Raw genomic sequence first — 19,616 nt, forward strand, 5'->3', positions numbered from 1 at the left:
TTCTTCTTTGCTATCCCACTTCCCATTCCTGGCTGCCACTCAGCACTGCAGCAGCCTGTCATTGCTTATATGAATGAAATGAATATCAGCTTGACAACATGTTAAGGTAGAGGTAGTTTCCCATAATAAAGCAAATCAACATTTACTTCCTACTTATCGGGCATATGTCACTATTTCCCACAAATGTGATGGACCAGATGGTGTAACAACCACTTCACACTGTCTGCCCAGCCTCATCTCTCACTACACTTTCTCTTTTCTCCAGACACCCCAGGAACGCTAACTACTCGAACTGCCTAGAGTATTCATGTTTCCTCACTCTTTGTGCCTCTACCTAAACTGTACTCTCTGCCTGGAATGCCTTTCTCCGACTTGTCAACCCCTGTTCTTCAAGCCAAATACTTCCCTGTGCTCCAGTGCACAGGATACAGATGCCATTAAAACAATTGTCATGTAGATTGTTTTGCAAGATGGAGACATCGTTTCAGATTTGTGACAAATAACCTCCTGGGAATGGGCCAGATAATGTAAAGAATGTATTTGCTGTATACTTGTTTATTTACCCCCATCTGGACAGAGTTGAATGTATCCCAGGACTCACTATAGGGCATAGCACATCACAAGCATACAGTGGAGTTGTCTGTGGAATGAATGGGTGCAGGAGTTAATCAATATGTGGCCTCAGGGCTCTGCTGTCTTTGCGTCTTTCTTTCCAGGGCTGGTGGAACAAGGTGGTGTCAAGATAGAACCACTTCCCAAGGAAGTGAAGGTCTACCTCCAGACCACTTCCAAGGCTCCATACTGTGGTGAGTAGGGGGAAACACAAGGCTCAGCTCTGCCAGTGTGCTGCCCGGCTGAGTCCAGGGCTCCGGCTTGGACAGTGTCCAGTCCAGCATGGTAGCCGAGGTGGGAGCTGAAGAACTGAGGCAAAAATGTCATGGGATGGGAGAGGTGGGGGGCAGCAGCTACTGGTATTAGACAGAACCAGAACTTTTCAGAACACATTGCTCTACAGATGAGAACTTGGGGGCATCTTACTTTACTGTCTGTATACCAATCCTAGTTCCTCCCCATCCCGCCATGGAAGTCTGCCTTCCGGTGTGGGTTCTCTCTAGAGTAGCATTTGGGGGTACCTTTTGGACTCCTCCATTCTGCATACATGTTCCCCTCCTTGGTGCCTGTCCTGTGTGTCTCCCACTCTGGCAGTCTTCCTAGGTCAGAGTCCATGAGAAATACTGAACCCCACCTTCTGGCCTATACATATACCAAACTGTTCACCATGGTTCCTGACCACTTCATTTCATTGAAGCTAAGATGCCAACGATTGTAAAAGATATTGATGTGAGAGATCAGGGTGTCTTAGAATCTCTGAAATACATTACAGCTGAACCATCCTCCTTCCTGTGCTATTGGCATCTTGACTTCCTGATTTATTATCCTGACCCTGTCTGGTTTGTCGTGTTCAGCACAGAAGTATGCTGGTTTGGACGGGAAATTATATGACCATCCCAATTCTAACTGATCTTCTGATAAGCTGGTGTCTAGTGTTTGATCTTTGTGTCCATAACTTCCTGGTACTAGAAGGACTGTTGCAGTGTGAGATGGAGCCCGAAGCTCAGACTCTGTGGTCACCCAAACCTGGATTTGAATCTCAGCTTCTCCACTTACCAGCTGTGTGATCAGGAGCAAGTTCTTTCATCTTTTTTTTTAAATTTAATTTTATTGAGTTATAGTCAGTTTACAATGTTGTATCCTTCATCTTTTTGAAACTCTATATCTTTATGTGGAAAATGGGAACAATAACAGTACCTATTTCAAAGAATCAATTGTGAGGATGAAATAAAATACGTACTACACAGGCAATCACCAGCACAGTGACTGGAACTCAATAAGTAGTAATTCCCTTCCTTCTGTCAATGGGAGCATTTGGGAAATGAGATGAGGGTGTTTCTAACTTCATGCCAGAGAGAATTCATGGCTATTTTTTTAGGAATAAAGTGGGTTACAAGAGTCAACCATAGGCTTTTCACATACATCAACTCATTTGACAACCCAACCCTGAGCGGTGATGTGCCCAAGACTGCAAAAGTGGGTGAAAAAGTCAGGATTCATCTCCAGGTCTTCTGACTCCAAAATCTCCACTCTTTCCACACCACCACCTGCCTCCACACTCGCGTCTCTGTCCTTCTTCTGGGAACCTACTTTTTACAGCTGTTTTTCTCAGTTACTCCTGGGTCCTTGCTGCCTCTCAGAGATCAGCCTGAGGGGGGATACTCTGTCCAGGTCAGAGGCCATGCTGTGGGGACCAGACATCCCACTTCTACTTCCAGCTTCAGGGCAGCTTTGCTGCGGCCTGAGCCAGCTCCTCCCTATCTGCACAACCAGGAGTTCCAGCTGCAGGGAGCCTGAGGAGTATCTGGACGTCAAGGGCATTTGAAGATCCCTGCTGAGGGAGATTCATGGAGCCAGAATTTTTCTGTTTCATATTTGTTGTGAGACCTCCACTCCATGCCCCTAGAAGTATGGCCATGTCTGTTCAAAAACCTCAGAGAAGCACAGAAGGAAAGAACACCTCAGGCATGCTCTGAGCCTTCCATTCTGAGCGTCAAAGCTGGGACCCTCCTTTCCTGGGGGTCCAGGCTGCCCACCTGGTAGTCCACTTGGCAGCTCCTGCTCTCAGTCACTCTCAGGCCTCGTGTCATTGGGCTCCCATTGCCCAGCACTATTGGCCTGCCTCGGCCTCAGCAGTGCTCACTAGGATAGTGGTCACCCTTAACCCCTGCCAGGCAGGCACCAGCATGGACAGAGAATCTTCTCCAAATAATCATTTTTCTAACAATATTACTTTTCTCATATAGAGCAACGTTTCACACAAAGCATTTTCTCTCTGTTACCCCATGTAATCCTCATCACGTTCTATGAGGTGACTGTTTGGGGTTATTGATTATAGATAAAGAAATTGAGATACAGAGAGGTTCAACGACTTAGGCAGGGCGACATAGGTGGTAAGCAATAGGGCCGGGCCTTGGATCCAGTTCCCCCGACACAGCATCCAGGGGCCATGTGTTGTTTGCCATGTCATGCACCCACGCAGGCTGGATTTCACTGCCAGTGTCACCCACCCAACGTTAGCAGACCTGGCCCTCATAGGGCTTCCAGGGTAATCAGAGAAGAGAGAAGCAGAACCGCAGGAAACTTTCTTGATTAGTGAGTGATACCTGCTGGGGAAGGAAGAAGCCACATAACATATCAAACTCAGCCCAGAGAATCAAATTCCTAAAACTTACGTAAGTTAGCTTTTATTCACATTGCAGTTATCTACTGCAGGTAAACCCTTGCCTGTCAACATTACAATCTGTGTCCATAGTAAACAACCAAGAAGGATAGAAGGAACCCAGCATCTGATGTTTTCCTCTGTGGGGAGGGAGCATACAGTGCTCTCTTGTCCTCTTGTGGGTTCTTGGCAGTGAGTCCTGTTACTAACCCCATGAGCTGAGATGGACCACAGCCCTCCTCCAATTTAGTGCTGAGTCTACCTAAACCCACTTAATCCCTCCTCCTACTATTCGCTCATAAAACACAACAAATGAAAAAGTATAGACAGGGCAGAGATGAAGGACTGCTTCTCTAGCTATGTCCCAGTCACCAAGGAGTCTGTGAAAATGCTCTGAGACCAGAGTCACTGCAGGGTGCCACCAGATGGGCTTACCCCTTAATAAGGAAAGGATGGGGTGTTGGGGAAGCGGTAATCCTTCTTAACCTTTCTTGCCAGAGGGATAGCAGGTCCTGGGGTATCACCGTGAACCAGGCTGCTCACCCAGTCTGTGTTGGCAGTACCAGCTTTGAGAGCCCCAGTGTCTGTGCAGTTCGGGATGGGGGAGATGCCACACACACAGGCACTCAGCCGCCACAGGAAGGACAGTAGTCATTTCTGCACACTCAGTGGGTTCCCTGACACTGTGTGTATGGTGAGGGTGGGAGGAGTGTTGCTATATTTTATGAGTTAATTATTTAGTATAAAATAGACCCTTTTTGGTTTTTTCAGAATCACACCGTTAGGATGATGTCACCAGAGAGGAGTGGGACATTCTAGGATTACGAGTAATAATAAAAACAATCACATGTTGAATGATTAATTCCTAGGCATAAGCACTGAGGGCTTTATATGTATTAACTCATTTAATTCTCATTCAGACTTGTGGGATATCTGTATTTATTATCCCAGTTTACACTTGAGGAAGCTGAGGGCCTGCGACAGCAGGTAATTTGCTCCAGGTCACACAGCTGCTAAGAGGTAGAGTGAGATTCCTAACTGCCCTGCTGCTCTCTAGGGCTTTCTGTGCATTGACCCCAGTGACCCCTGGCCCAGTCATCTGTTCTGCTTTGTTTTCCTAGTGCATCACAACCTTGTGGAGTTCTACTTGCAGGAGCCGAGAAACAAGGACACCTGTATCACAGTCACCTTCCTTGGCAGCAATGTCACCTCGTCGGTCAAGATCACCATGTACGTAAGTGTCCCACATGGCTGGCCTCTCTTCTTCCATTTACACACATGCATGTATATCCCAGGACAGGCACTATGTGACCACTGATGGGTGGGCTGAGCCGACTGGGCTGGGGCAGCAGTGGAGAGGGCAGCACCTACCACAGATGGACCCACAGACACATGCTGGGCAACTGTCCCAGGTTCAGGATCAGTACTAGGTTCAAGCATAGTGTATTCAGACAATAACATGATGAGCAGGCAAGCAGCCATAGTGGGGTGCCCTAACAGGTAGTGAGTTACTGAGAATTGGGTCCCTGATAGGAAACAGCATCAGGAATCCAGGCAGGGGGCATCATGGATGTCAGCAAGTAGGAGGGCCTCCGCCACCAGCCCAGGGAGGGCTGGCCAGACCCTGGGAAGTACCCACTTCTGGACAGGTGGTTGGGTGGAGTGCAGGGGAAATGGGGAGGCGGGTGGGGGAAGCAGACCTAGGCTGTTATGGGAACAGACTCCCAGGCCCTCCACATCACTGCCCGAAGCAATCTCCCACCTATTCCAGGAAGCCTAAGAATGTGGTTTGCAGAAGGATGGTTGGAGCCCAAACAGGCCCACGACCAGTGCCCATATGTAGAAATGGACAGTTGTCAGCAATGGCAGGTGCTATGAGAACAACTAAGAGCCTGATGGAGTGTGAAGAAACGATGTTTGAGTAGAAATCTGAAGGAGTCGCAGGATCCTTCGCCCCAGGTCAGGAGTTGGTGAGATATGACACTGGGAGTGGACAGTAGTGGGGCAAGTCATGGGGAGAGGAGGCTGGATGAGCAAGTCAGGACCAGACCATGTCGTGCCTGGAAAGACAGGTTGGAGGTTTTAGTTTTTATTCTGAGAGCAGTTTGGGAATTTTAAGCAGGACAGTAACAGGATCAGATTTGGATCTGAAAATAGTTCTCAGCTTCAGCGATGGCTGTCAGGGAAGACAAGCTTCTGCTGGGAGGAGCACATGTCTGGGCTCCCAAACACCCTGCAACCAGCCAGGTCTCCAGCTCATCCATGCCACACAGCACAGTTTGGCAGGCAGCCAGGACCTCAACATAGATCTTGTGGTGCCCACGTGAGCCTAGCAGATTCTAACTGAGTAATTTTCATTAGGTCAGTTCAAAGTCATGTTACTTCCACAAGGTACATGTTACTTCTGTCACCTCCTCTCCAACCCACTGGTAGGTGAGCCAAAACTGGCAGGAGTCATGTCAATGACACACGACTCTGGCTGCTTGTTAGAATCACCTGGAGAGCTTTAAAGAATGCTGACAGCAAGCCCCACCCCGGGCCAATTACAGGAGACTCTCCAGGCATGGCCTCAACCATTACACTTTTAGAAGTTTCCTGAGTGATTGGAATGGATGTCCACTGATTCCTTCTTCTTTCATCCCAAAGATACTTGCATTACTGTTTTGAAGAAGGCAATTAGAGCATGATTATCTTCAATTCTTTGGTTTTTGTTTCCTCTTGCAGAACAGAAATTGAAAAAGGGGATGGGGGCGTTTAATGTGTGGCCTTTCCCTTACTTTCTATAACTTTGTGAAACCCCAAGATTTCCTGCCAATTAGGACATTTACCCGGGCCAAGTCCCCAGGCCACTCATTCACAATGTCCTTTACAGCCATTAGAGTTTTCAAGCTCTCCATCCAAACAACCTCTTAAAGTGAAGAGTCTTCGTATATTTTCCTCTGAAATACTTCAAAAGACTTCTTAAGTTAAAAAAAAAAAGGAGAGAAAGAAAAGAAATAAAAGAAAAAGGAAGAAAGACAGAAAAGAAAGAAAGAAAGGGAAAGAAGGAAAGAAAGAGGAACAGCTTTTAAACAAAGTTTCATGGGATCTTTCTCAAAAGGACAAAACAAACTGTATGACTAACTCTGGGTTAGAAAGTACAAAACGAAGACATTTCATTAGTCTGCAGAGGTCAGAAACGAAAGGGAAACCATGCTCAGCTTAGACAACACTGAGGAGGGGAAAATAGCACCCTCCGGGCTCTCCTTCTTTCTCATAGTCCCTCTTTCTGAGTCCAGAGGGGACTGGAACAGGCTGGCAGAGCAGAGGGGAGGGAGCCAGGGCTTAGACCTAGTGCTGTGTGCCTCCAAAGCCACAGCTGGGAGGAGACCACACCTGGACTTCAAAGCTTGTTGTTTGTTCGTTTGTTTCCATCTACACATTCATGCTTACTCTAAAATACAGTAGACAGCACAGAAAATTCTTGGAACTGAATGCCTGGGAAGAAGCCTCTACTTCCAGGTAGATGGACCTGAGAATGAGATCTTCACCAATCTACAGTGAGATCTGCACTAGCTAGGACACTTTTCCAGATACGAAAATCCAAGAGCTACTATTTTGCTGCAGGGTCCACTTACTTACTTTAAAAAATCAACGCCTATTTTCTGCATCCCGTTCAAAGTTGTTGGGGTGTGGGCCAAGGGTCTGGTGAGGGTGAAGCAGAGGATTGTGGTGCCCACCTTCTAGGAGCTAACTGACCAAGCTTCCTGCAGAACCCCTACGAGCCAGGGGGAGGCAAAGGACAAATGTGCTCTGCAGGCAGGGCGAATGACTTAAGCAACAGGCTGCAATTTAAGGTTTATCCATGTTGCAGCATCCATCCAAGCAGCCTCTTAGAGTCAGAGTTTCCTTCTTTTTAAAGGGTGAAGAATACTCCATGATGTGTGTAAATGCTACTTTCCCTTTCCCTTGCAGACCTAGACAGCAACGCCATGGGAAAGGAGTCATCGCTCACCCCAACCCTCAGTGCCAGATAAACCAAGTGAAACTCAAGTTTCAGGCTTCCCACCGGGTTTGGAAAAAAGACCGGACGACCATTATCGGAAAGTTCTGCACTGCTCCTTTGCCCGTCAATGACAAGTAAGCTCATTGTCCACCCCACCTCAGACACACCTGCAAGGACCAGTCCTGACCTTAGATATGGTATTTGTTGATGTGTAATCTCATCAAGATGATGAGCTTCTTTGATGTAGAGATGACAGAGACCCAGGGTTTTCCTGAGCCTCCTGCAGGGCCATCTTGGATTGGGATGCTAAGAAGCCAAAGAGGGTAGACTTTAATTCCTCATTCCCACTTTAATATAAGAAACACCATTTTATTTGGTGTATATATATATACTCTGTATTATGTATCCATTCTGTTTAGTTTCTGTGTAAGAGTTTATTGGAACAAAGATTACTCATTGCTTACTTCCTCTTCTTTAGCCTCCACTGTTCACATTCATGGGTGGACCTAGAATTGCCATCCCATTTACCTCATGTCTAGCAGGCATTTAGAGACTTACCACACCTAGGCCCTCAGAGCACAGGAGTAGGCTCCTCTAGTAATCCAGGGGTAATCATCCTCTAGACGTTGTAGAGACCTCTTTCACATGACATCAAGGAAGCAGGAGCACACGCAACTCTTATCCCTCCCTCCTGCCCAGCAGGAACCTGCCCTGAGCACACACCCTCTTGTTGCTCTTGTCTTGCAGTAAAAATATGGTCTGCTTACCTGAGCCAGTGAACTTACAAGCAAGTGAGACTGTTTCTCATGACCTGAAAATAACCTGTATATAGTATAAGGGCAGGATCCAGCTCCCTGGATTGGGGGTGGGGGGTGTGGGTGTTCAACTTACTGTAAGCCATTACTAGTAAGAAGGAAGGCTAAATTCCTTATTTTACCCATAATTACAGATAATTATGTAGAGAGCTTTATCTCCATTGTCTATTCATAGAGCCTTACAAAGATACCGTATGAGCTTTCCTACTTACACTTAACTGAAACTGCCTCATATCCTTGGGCATCTGTACCTAGAATTCAATAGAAACCTATACAGGGAAAAGTTGTGTTTTTTTCCCAAATAAAACTCCATGGAATATCTGAATCATTTAATTGTTTTATTGGAATGGAATTCTGTTATGTACAAAAAAATGTGACTTACAATCTGTGGGACTAGAGAAAACAGTAGATGCCGAATTCTCTGTATTAAAATAGCAATTGAAAAGAAGTGTTTGGACTAAGAGAAGGGATGAAGGGCAGGGAGGAAGATGGCACCATTCAGCATCCCTTTCCATTGCCCTCTCTGGATACCTGGAAGGTTTGGGGGATCAGAGAGATCTTTTGGGAATATAGGTGGATTTTCCTTAGGTCAGTGTTTCCCAAACTTTGATCTTTACAAATAACCCTGTATCTAGCCACAGTCCAGCAAGAAACAGATGCTGCACTCAAATTGTATAATTTGAGGAGGATTTAATAAAAGGACTATTTACAAAAGTGTTAGTAGGAGGTGGGGAAACCACAAGGGACAGTGCAGTTCCCTGCAGCTGAGGGTGTTGGGAGCTGCTTCTGCCCTGGGTCTTAAGAGGCGAGAGGAAGGAGCACCAGAGTCTGGAGACAGAGAGATCTGCAAGACCTTCAGTCAAGGGACACAGTCACCGGACAGCAATCCTGCAGGGAGGGAAATGGGGAAGCAGATTCTCCAACTTTGCTCATCTTTCCTCCCTCATTCTCCTGCTGGTGCTCGCACCGAGTGACGTGAACCAGAAGTTAGAAGACAAGAGGCGTGTTGATGTGGCCCCGGGACATAAAGCTGGGCGGAGGATGATGAGTGGCTGGGGTGGGCTTGGGAACAGAGAGAAATGGCACATACCTTCACCACTTTCTCCGTAGCCAGGTACTCCATAATGATTTTCTTTAACTCTTTTAAAAATCATTTTAATTATTTTAAGTGTACAATTCAGTAGTATTAAGTACAATCACATGGTTGTGCAGCCATTACTACTATCCATCTCCAGAATTTTTCCATCATCCAGAACGGAATCTCTGTCCCCATTTAACAATAACTCCCCATTGCCCCTTCCCCCAGCCCCTGGTAACTAGCATTCTAATTTCTGTCCCTGAATTCTACTCTTCTAGAATACCTGATACAATCATACAATATTTGTCCTTTTGTATCTGGCTTGTGTCACTTAGCATAATGTTTTCAAGGTTCATCCATGCTGCAGCATGTATCAGAATTCCCTTCCTTTTTAAGGGTGAATAATATTACATTGTATGTATAAACCACATTTTGTTTGTTGATTCATCCATCAACAGACACTTGGGTTGCTTTCACCTTTTGTCTAATGCTGCTATGAACATGGATAGATGTACAATGTTTGAGACTTAAAAAAAATTCTAAATAAATGGGCTTTGAAAGGAAACTGCTGACTTGCTGATTCACTTTCCACAGTAAAAGCAGACGAATGACATAAGCAACAGTCTGCAGTCGCTCCACTGGGGCCAAATCACCCGTATCACCAGGAGAGAGAGCTTTTGCCTTTGTCCAAAGGACAGGTATTGCAATGTGAATGCTCACATACATGCTTTGTTTTCTGCACTGTCCACCCAGTCAATAGGAAAACAACATGTCGGAAGAAATTTCTTCAGTATGCAGACTTGGAGTTCTTTTTATTTTTTCAGAACCCAAACCCCTGTTTTGTTTACTCCCTCCCGTTACTCCACCCAGGTTTCGGGCAAGAACCTCCCTCAAGACAGTCCTACACTGAGCTGTATGAGGCTGCACTTCCTGTTCCTCCAGCTCTATGTCATTTTAACACATTTGCCATCCTGAGAGCCATTGCTCAGCACAGAAATCTTCCTCGGTTTTCTCTGCTGTTCATTGCTGCAGAGTGTGTGTAAATCATGCTGCTGTGATCAAGATCGTGTTATGCGATGCTAATGCTGATTGGAGTTACACTGACTTGCTCTGTTTTTCCCTGCCTTCATACTTTCTCTTTTGCTTCTGGGTACAGCCCTGTTTCTTTGCTGATATATTCTTACTTTTAAGCACCATTAGACACTCTTATATTTTATTTTCCTCCCCATCAGAAACTTTAGATCATTACCTTAAATGGAAAACCAGTTTCCCTTATAAGTTAATCCTAAAAATAAATACAATGAGAATATAACAATGTTTAAAATTCCAACTAGATACCGTGGCTTGCTGAAGGCTCTATGCCCCAGGCCTGTTTTTCCCTTATTAAAAAGAAAAGATTAACAAGTATGAGAGAGTTGTCAAAAACTTATCAGCAACAGAGACTTTCTTCTATAAATGTAATCAGTGGATTGAAAGAAATTTAAAGCATGACTAGCAATGTCACCATGAGATTGGATGTTATTTAATACTGGGTGTATGTGCTACCTTAAACTGCCTTGTACACGGCCCACACTAGGAAACTTGGCTCTAGGTAGGTGGGATGTGTGTAGGGTTAGGAAAAAGGGAGAGATACTAAGGAAATTGCTTAATGGCAGGGCAATGGCAGAGCATGAATTAAAAAAAGCAGAGAGTGAATCTTCCCTCCACACCCATGTCACCCCCAATCTCTGCTGAGAACTTTTCATGAACAGAGACTACTACAGAAGTACTTAAATTCAAGAATCAGCTCCAACCTTTACGTGGCACTACAAACGTGATTTCCAGAGCCCTTCCAGAGACAGTCACTCTACTCTGAGTATGTTCAGTCTGTACCACAGAGCCAGGACTGGGCTCCATACCTCAGGCCTTCTCCCCCAGGCTATAACCAGGGGCACGTATTCATTTGTTCTTCATTGTCATCCTCCTTGCTTCACCCAAGAGCCACTTTAGGTGAACCTACAATTCTTCAGCTTTTAAAATCTGTATTCTTACTCATCCAGCTTGTTTACTTTCATGTGGAGTTGATTTTTTTGGACCTGAATGCACTTTCCACTTGACCCAATTCCATTACATATCATTATTGTAGTCTTTCCAACCTTTTGGGAATTTTTCATATCCTGATCTTATCCTTATGAATACTTAGCTCTTCCTCCAAGCTTTATGTCATTTATATCTATATTTAGATACAGACATACATGAAATTTTTTGTAGACTCCATTTTTGTATCTATAGCTAAGAACTTGAAAGGAGGTCCAGGTAGAAACCTACTTTCAGAAGCATCTTTAAGATCAATCAGTATTCTGAACCTTCGGATATATTTCTAACTCATGTTTATCTTGGCTACTTACATATTATGAGAAAAGTTTCAATGCTTTATATTTACAACAATCCTCTGATTTGAGAGTGAGAGAGGGAATATGATTAATTTAGCTTTAGTGTGACTTAATTCCCAGAAATGCGGGCTCCTAATAATTGCTATTTCATTTCCTAAGTATATGGAAGCAGACTTTTTAGTGATTTGTTCCTGGACTTTGCTGGGAGTCAACATCAAACTTCCTGATCTCTAATGTCAGAAATCTCTGCTTTCTGGTTTCTGGAGCAAATGTATCCACCCTCTGTCTTCTAACTTTCTTCTGTTTGGGATTATCTAGTGGTTACTGAACAAAAACCCCAGTTACCCAACAAGGTATTTCTAAAGCAAGATTATAATTCAAGGTCTGGAAACTGGGATTCATTTGAGGCAGTTAAGTGATCTCTTTTCAATCCTGGTCTTCATATTAATTCCCCCCCACCCAAATCCATCTCACCTTACTATATGTATTTTTTAAATTACAAAGGCAATACATGTTCATTTTAACAAGCCAGACTGTAGACACATAGTTACTGTGGCCCCGAGGTAATCAATGTTAATAGCTTGGTGTACGTCCTTCTACACATTTCTCCATGTTAATACAAATACATACACACACAGTTGTTGTTGTTTTGGTTGTTGTTGGGTTTTTTGGTTTTTTTTTGATAAAAATGGAATAATAGCACACACATCACTCTCCAATTTTCCTTTGTTATTTCACAGTATATCATGAATATTCCTCCTGGAACTATATATAGACCTAATTTATTCCCTGGATGTATAAATTCCACAATATGGGCATGCCATAGAGTAGCCACCCATTTTCTTTGTGTTGCATATTAAGGTTGTTTCTAGTTTTCTTCAGCTACAAATGATGCTGTGTTAAATATTTTTGTACATCTATTCTCATACTGGTGCCTTCAGTTCTATATGATAGATTTATTTGGTGAGAATTGCTAGTTTCAACAGATATGTCACAAGGTTAGTAATGCTGGATTACTTTCCAAAAATGTCTTAGCAATTCACATACACTCCAACAGTGGTTGAAAGAAATAGTTTCCTTGCAATTAACTTATTCAAGTATTTGTCTCCCTAAGACAGGTAGCTCAAATCACCACATTTCTCCTCTGAAGTTGCCATGTGGTATTCAACACTTTCCAAGTTGGCCATCTAGTTACACATCTGTGAAACTGGAATGATGCTTTTTTTTTAAGAAGTAGAGGGGTCTGAGATTTTATTGTTTTTTTAAAATGGACATTCATCCAGACAGTAGTCTTCAGAGCGGTGAAGCTTCCTAGGGGTGAGCTCTAATGAACTTTTGAAAAATATAATTCAAGTAATTTAAAGAATTTCAGTCAATACAGAAAGTTATGAAAGAGAACATGAAAAGCTGAAACTTCCTGAGCATTTAGTATGCACCAAGTCACATTATAATCCCTTTATATAAATTATCTTATGTAGGCCTCCTAACAATTCTGTGTATTATTTCATTTTACATATGAGAAAACTGAGGGACAGGAAAATTTAGCACCTTCCCCATGGTTAGACAACTAGCAATGCGTGAAAGGATTCACACCAAGCCATCTTATTCCGTAATCTGGGCTCTAACCACCGTGTTATACAGTTATACATGTAAAGCTGCTCAAGTTGATTTCTAGTACTTAGATGTCTTCACCAAAATATCTGAATAGATATCTCCTCAGTCCGCCCCCATTCTATCTCACTAAAATTACCTGTCATTTCCCCTAGTATGCTTAAGCTAATATCCCCCTAAAAGATAATGGACAGTGTCATCTCCAGGCCTTTGTGCCTGCTGCCCCCACCACCCCCGTGCAGATTCTGCCAGTCATCCTGGGTCCACTTGCAGATCTGTCTTCTCCAAGAAGTCTGGCCACCCACATGTCATTGCAGCTGGTATCTGCGCAGTCTTGCAATGGTGATTAATAGCTTATTCCATGTTGTTCAGTCTTCTGTGATGGGATGGTAAGATCCTTAAAGGCAAGAACTATGTTTTCTCATTCTCTGTGTCTTCCACATTGTAAGTATGCAATAAAAGCTCCTTGAATTGAGTGAAAGACAATGTTCTAATGATGAAGACAAAGGCAAGGAGAGAAGATCAGGCACAGAGAGGCTTAACTCTAACGGAGAGTTTGGTGTCTTTTCATGAGTTTCAAGAATTGCCTTCATTCATCTTGTTTTAAAATTTCACCTGCAACTGTTACACTTTAATTAAAAATCTCTACAGCAGGAAGCTCTGATTATATATACAAAGGAACTTACACTGAAACATAAATCTTCCCAAATTGCTAAATTCTTACTTAGTCCTTAATCTCCTTGTTGAATGATCCTAAGTGACATTCTGAAAGTGACATACTGCTTCCCCCAGCCTTAAACACACCTCCGACCTCACTCTTGGACACACCCAGGTCCAGGGATGACCATCACAGCCCTCCCTCTACCCCAGAGGAGGCTGGCTCTTTTCTCTTAGAGGAAAGCTTGGAAGTGATGGGATTATCCATGCCTGAGTCCTCTCATGCCCCTACAAAGACCCCAAAATCCTCCCTGATCCTCAGGATTCATCCTCTCATTTATGAAATCATAACTGTTTGCTTTAGGTAACCATTCAGTGTCCTGACAGCAGCCCAAACTCAATCCATCCAAAATCAAATCAGATCTCCCCCAGAGTTGTTCCTCCTCTCCTTACAGTAATAGCCACCACCACTGTCCAATATCCAGGCTTGAGCCTGACTCATCCTTCACTCAGAACATCATAGTGCTCAAAAAAGAAAGGTCATTTCCCTCCTTCCAATACCTAATTTAAACTAAGACGCTGCCTGTCGCTTTCTTCAAAATTTGTCTGATATCTGTCTCTTTCTGTCTATTCCCTCAGACGTGGTAAGACCTGGCACCAACCTCTGACCTAGTCTCTTTTCCTCCAGCTTCTTTCTCCTCTAGTCTACTCTGTTTACCTGTGCCAGATAATCCCTTCTACAAACTCTTCATTCTCCTGCTCCAAAATTTTCACTGAATTCTCCTGATTGTCTGGAGAATAAGGGCTTCATTAACTTCTTAAGCTAGAATTCAGGAACTTCTGCAGCTAAACCTTTATCTCTTTTCCTTGATTTCTTTCTTGCTCTTTACCAAAAGAAATCCTTAGCCCCTGCTGGGTTGATCTGCTATAATAATTACTATTGTGTTCTTTAAACAACCTTTGTATATTAGTCATCAAGCCACAGAGTGTCAGAGGAGGAAACCAAGGCCCAGAAAGGTTGCACTTCCAAACCTGGGCTGCACTTCTATTGGAGTTTAATAACTCAATGATTCTTCAATACGTGTGAATGTGAGCTTTGATAACATTTTGAAGGTAAACAAGGGACAGTGTTTATCTGGAAGTAAATTCCTACTGCTGCCGGAAACACTGGATCTCTACCATCTATCCAGGCCTAAGCTAGTACAGATTCTCATTTTGGACAAAGCTGGAGGGTTGAGAGGTGGAAAGAGATCTAATCTAGGTAAATATCCTGGGAAGGACAGCCCAGTATGTGGACACCCCTCTTTGGGGTACTGGGGTCAGACTCACTCAACTGAAAATGCTCCTTCTCTCTTGCAGTCACCAGACCTCTCAGCTTTAAAACTCTCACAGTGTTCACTCAGCCCTCCTGGTTTGGGCTTGCAGCTGAATCCCCCCTGACCTCAAAATCAGTCCTTTTGACTCAACCCATGCTTCAGTTCAGAACCGCCCTCTTCTGTAGTCTTTATATGGAGAGGACAGAGAAATGGGTAAAACTGGAGACAAGCAATCACAAAAGCAAATGTTTATTCATTTTTTTCATTTAGCAAATGTTTACAGTGACGTACAAGGCACCATTCTGAAGGCAGTCTTCTTAATAACTACAACATACTGAATGCTTACTAGGTGCCAGGCATGGCTTTAAGTGTGTGTGTGTATATATATGTATATATATAGAAATCTCACAACAAACATTAGATTGGCTCTTTTTTTAATTGTCATTTTACATATGAACAAGCTGAGCAGTTAACTATGCTTTAACCGCTCAAAGCAGTTAACTATGAGCAGTTGAATGACAGAATGTTAAGTGGCAGAGCTGAAATATGAACCCAGGTGGTCTAGCTTCAGAACTTTGTATCCTTTTTTTTTTTAATAGAGGTAATAGTGATCAAACCCAGCATGCTAAGCATGCACTCTACCACTGAGCTGTGCTCTCTCCCAGAGCTTTGTATTCTTAACCATACATCATGCTGATAGTGTGTCCTAACCCAATGTCTACTTAGGTCACCTCCATCACCTTTTTAAAAAAACTAAATTTATCAAATATTTGCTGGTAATGACAAGGTATCTGGACATATGCTAGGTGCTAAGAATGTAAGTACAAATAAGACAGGGAGGACTATTCTCTACAGAAGCTCACGCATTAGTAGGATAATAATAAAAGAGCCATCATGTGCCAATGTTGGTGGTCTATAATTTACTTTAAAATACTTCAGCTAGACAGTGTGATAAATGAGTTATCTTTAGTCAGCATTCTAGGAATGTGTGATAATTATCCAAATCATCTGACAGTTCATCAAAAACTCACAGTCAGAGGCAGCTTCTGTAATCACTTCAATCCTCCTCATGTCCCCACATCCCCATCTCAACCCTCAGAATCCCTGAGAAGATTTTACAGCTACAGATTCTAAACCCAAGGGCCCCAGAAATTCGATTTTAACTCATTTGCTATGGGCTTAGTTTTACATTTTATATTATATATTTATACTATATATATTATACATATGTACTTTTAAACTTTTAAATTATGGAACATTTCAAACACATACAGAATTAAAAAGACAGAATATTGCATCTCTATGTACCCATCAACCAGATTCAATAATTATAAACTTTCTTGGCTCTCTTGTTTTGTCTATGGCATTGGTATTTAAAAAAAAAAAAAAACTTCTCAGTTTATTTTAATATGCAGCCAGGGTTGAGAATCGCTGCTCTAAACAAATAATTACACTGGGGCCACTGCAAACATAGAATATGTATCAAGCATAGTGGGAGTGGGGAAGGGGATGATGAACTCTGACCACTGAGAGAAAAGCGGGAGGGCTTTCATAGCTCCTCCCTAGATCCCAGGTTGTCCAGGGCTAACCTGTCCCAGTGGCAGCTCTGACATCTGGGACCCCAGCAGAGGTGCTTCTCTAGCTGGACCTGAGGATTCAGGCTGGGGGCTGGAACCACATGTCCGCACACAAAAAATGAAGTCCTTCTCAACTATATATATATATATATATATATATATATAGATAGATAGATATAGATATAGATATAGATATATAGATATATAGATATATAGATATATAGATATAGTTGCATTAAGGTAGGATTTATTAGGTTAAAATAATAGTGTAAACATGAACATTTCAAAAAATATGTTTGTGATGAAGAAAGCACAGCCATTAAAATAATTTAGGAGCTACTGGAAGGGTGAAAAGGAGAGAAACAGAAGGGGAGTCATGAATAATGAGGAATCAGGTTACAAGAAACAAAATTCAGGGAAAAGAGAAGAAACCAAATTAGAGAGAAGAAGGAGTCACCAGTGTTTTCCTCTCAGATACTTCAGGGAGGATCAGGTGTGAAGGCCAACTGTCCAGGGGCAGGAGCTGGAGGGCACCAGGCCTGATCTCCTCAGTGGGGCCTAGAAAAACCAGACAGAAAGGACCTTCTTCTGACTCGTCACACACAAGTCAAAAAGAAAGTGTTCTGGCTTGAATAGTAGACACAAGCAAAAGAAAACTGGAAAGCAGAACTAGAAGTCTCTAAAGTCCCAAGTGTTAATCTGATCCATGTTGAAATGGGTAGCCGTTGAGTTTAACAAAGTTCCAACAACCACTGTGGAAACTGGGTTCTCAAAAAACTAAAACTAAGACTACCATTCAACCCTAGCAATTCCACTCCTAGGTGTATATACGAAAAAAACAAAAACACTAATTTGAAAACATACGTGCACCCCAGTGTTCACAGCAGTATTATTTACAACTGCCAAGATATGGAAGCAACCTAAATGTCCATCAACAGATGAATGGATAAAGAAGGTGTGGTGTGTGTATACACACACACACATATACACACAATGGAATACTACACAGCCACAAAAAAGAATGAAATTTTGCCAGTTGTAACATGGATGGACTTGAGGGCATTATGCTAAGTGAAATAAGTCAGATAGAGAAAGACAAATACTGTATATCACTTATATGTGGAATCCAAAAAATACAACAAACTAGTGAATATAATGAAAAAGAAGCAGATTCACAGATATAGAGAACAAGCTAGTGGTTACCAGTGGGGAGGGGCACAGTAAGGGCAGGAGATAAAGAACAAACTATTATGTATAAAATAAGCTACAAAGATATATTGTACAACATGGGGAATATAGTCAATATCTTATAATAACTACAAATGGATTATAACCTTTAAAAATTGTGAATCATTGTCCTATACACCTGTAATTTATATATATTGTATATCAACTATACTTCAATTAAAAAAAAAAGAGCTCTAACAATTATCACCTAAATGCCAGACAGGTAGCACCATGTGTGGTGCAGGGACCAACACCGTAAGAAAGAATCCATCCAGCCCCTCAGTGTCTAGAGAGGGAGTCTGGAAGGAGTGGAGGGCTAAGGGAGGTGGCCCCAGGGGATCCGAGGGTCCTTCAGGGGCAGGTTATGCTGACAGAGCTGGAGGGAAATGACCAGGCTGTGGGAAGAGAGGGGACATGTGTACTAGACTTGAGGGATGAATAAAGTTCAGGGCTGACAGGAGGGGCAGAGGGCAATTCCAGGCCATCGGCAGCTGGCAGTTGCTGTCATGTGCTGTGCAGAGGAGGACTCACAGAAAGGCTCACGTCAGAGAAGTGAACCAAAAGTGAAATAAAATCCTGTGATCTTCAGGGAAATTTCTGCGTGGGAGAAACGTGTCAGCATATAAATTCAATGACAATTAGAAGTGAAACTATTGACAGCATTGCTCACACTTCTTCAGTCATCAGGATTTGCATATAAAGGAAACCAGGGTGTCTGGAATATAAGAGGAAGAAGGTGCAGAACCTTTAAGGTGAACTCAACTCCCTTCCCAGGCAGTTCTCCCCAGGGCCTCTCTCAGGTGTGTCTGTCTCTCTGTTCTGTTGCCATAACATGTCCTAGTCCTGTACCTGAAAACCCACATGCCATTTCAATGGCCTCAGCTGTTCTCCTAGCTTTGTTCCCTCTACTCAAGTCCCTCAGAACATGAATGTCTGGGAAAGAGCTAGGCTCTACCAGACCCTGTGGTGGGCACTGAATGCAATCTCCCTCCACACTGCTTTGAGAGCACCATGTCCCTGCTCATGTTCCACTGCATCTTGATTGGAGCTCAGATGTCTCAGCCGGTCACTGAGAGCCATTGCTTCCCTTCTGCAAGCATGCCTTCCTTGTCCCTCCAGCCTGCAGACCTTGACTCATGTGTATCTTCTCCTTGGATTGCTTCTACCTTGCCTACCTCTCTCTGTCTTTTAAGGCACAGCTCAGTGTCAACTTCTTCATGAACCTGTCCTGATCCCAGAAATGGGAAGTGACATCTGCTGAACTTCTGTAGCTCTTGTAGTGGTTTCACATTCGTGGAAGGCTTGTCACAATGGAGTGGCATAGTGCTTATTTGTATGTGTGCCAGGGATCCAGCTTCACCTTAAAGTAGTTAAGGCCTTGGTGGTGATGGAGGAGAGTGCCTCTTACTCATGTGTCTTGTTTTCTAGTTTTGGATATCCTTCAAGGGCAGGGACCATGAATGATTCACCCAGCAAAGCATGTGGTGTCCAGAGTAGTGTTTGACAGCAGTGGATATTTAGTAAGTATTTATGAGATAAAAGAATACTTCCTGTCCTCTCCTTAGAGCAAATCTGACTATGTGTCAGGCTTTATTCCTGAAAATATGAAATTATAACCCAAAGATTTTCTTCTCACATGTGTGGATCTCTAGTGTGGGATTATTAGAAGAGCTTTACAAATCCATTATCATGTCAAAAATTTTC

At 43.1% G+C, this 19,616-nt stretch overlaps 1 protein-coding gene across 7 annotated transcripts in view; it reads left to right on the forward strand.

Moving 5' to 3' along the window:
• PLA1A (phospholipase A1 member A) overlaps nucleotides 1–19,566 on the forward strand; it is a 36,263-nt gene extending 16,697 nt beyond the window's left edge. For 3 of the 7 annotated variants that reach the window (XM_032479890.1, XM_032479883.1, XM_006190476.3), the window contains 4 exons: nucleotides 717–806; nucleotides 4,396–4,504; nucleotides 7,229–7,393; nucleotides 8,007–8,399. In XM_032479890.1, the coding sequence (XP_032335781.1) occupies nucleotides 717–806; nucleotides 4,396–4,504; nucleotides 7,229–7,393; nucleotides 8,007–8,091 (449 nt within the window). In that variant the 3' untranslated portion in view covers nucleotides 8,092–8,399. Of the gene's footprint in view, nucleotides 1–716; nucleotides 807–4,395; nucleotides 4,509–5,045; nucleotides 5,234–7,228; nucleotides 7,394–8,006; nucleotides 8,400–19,340 lie in introns of those variants that run through there. The other 4 variants (XM_014564135.2, XM_032479885.1, XM_032479895.1 and 1 more) reach the window with 4 other exon arrangements.
• Nucleotides 19,567–19,616: the final 50 nt, after the last annotated feature.

This window comes from Camelus ferus, chromosome 1 (genome assembly GCF_009834535.1).
Source record: "Camelus ferus isolate YT-003-E chromosome 1, BCGSAC_Cfer_1.0, whole genome shotgun sequence".
Taxonomy (NCBI): domain Eukaryota; kingdom Metazoa; phylum Chordata; class Mammalia; order Artiodactyla; family Camelidae; genus Camelus; species Camelus ferus.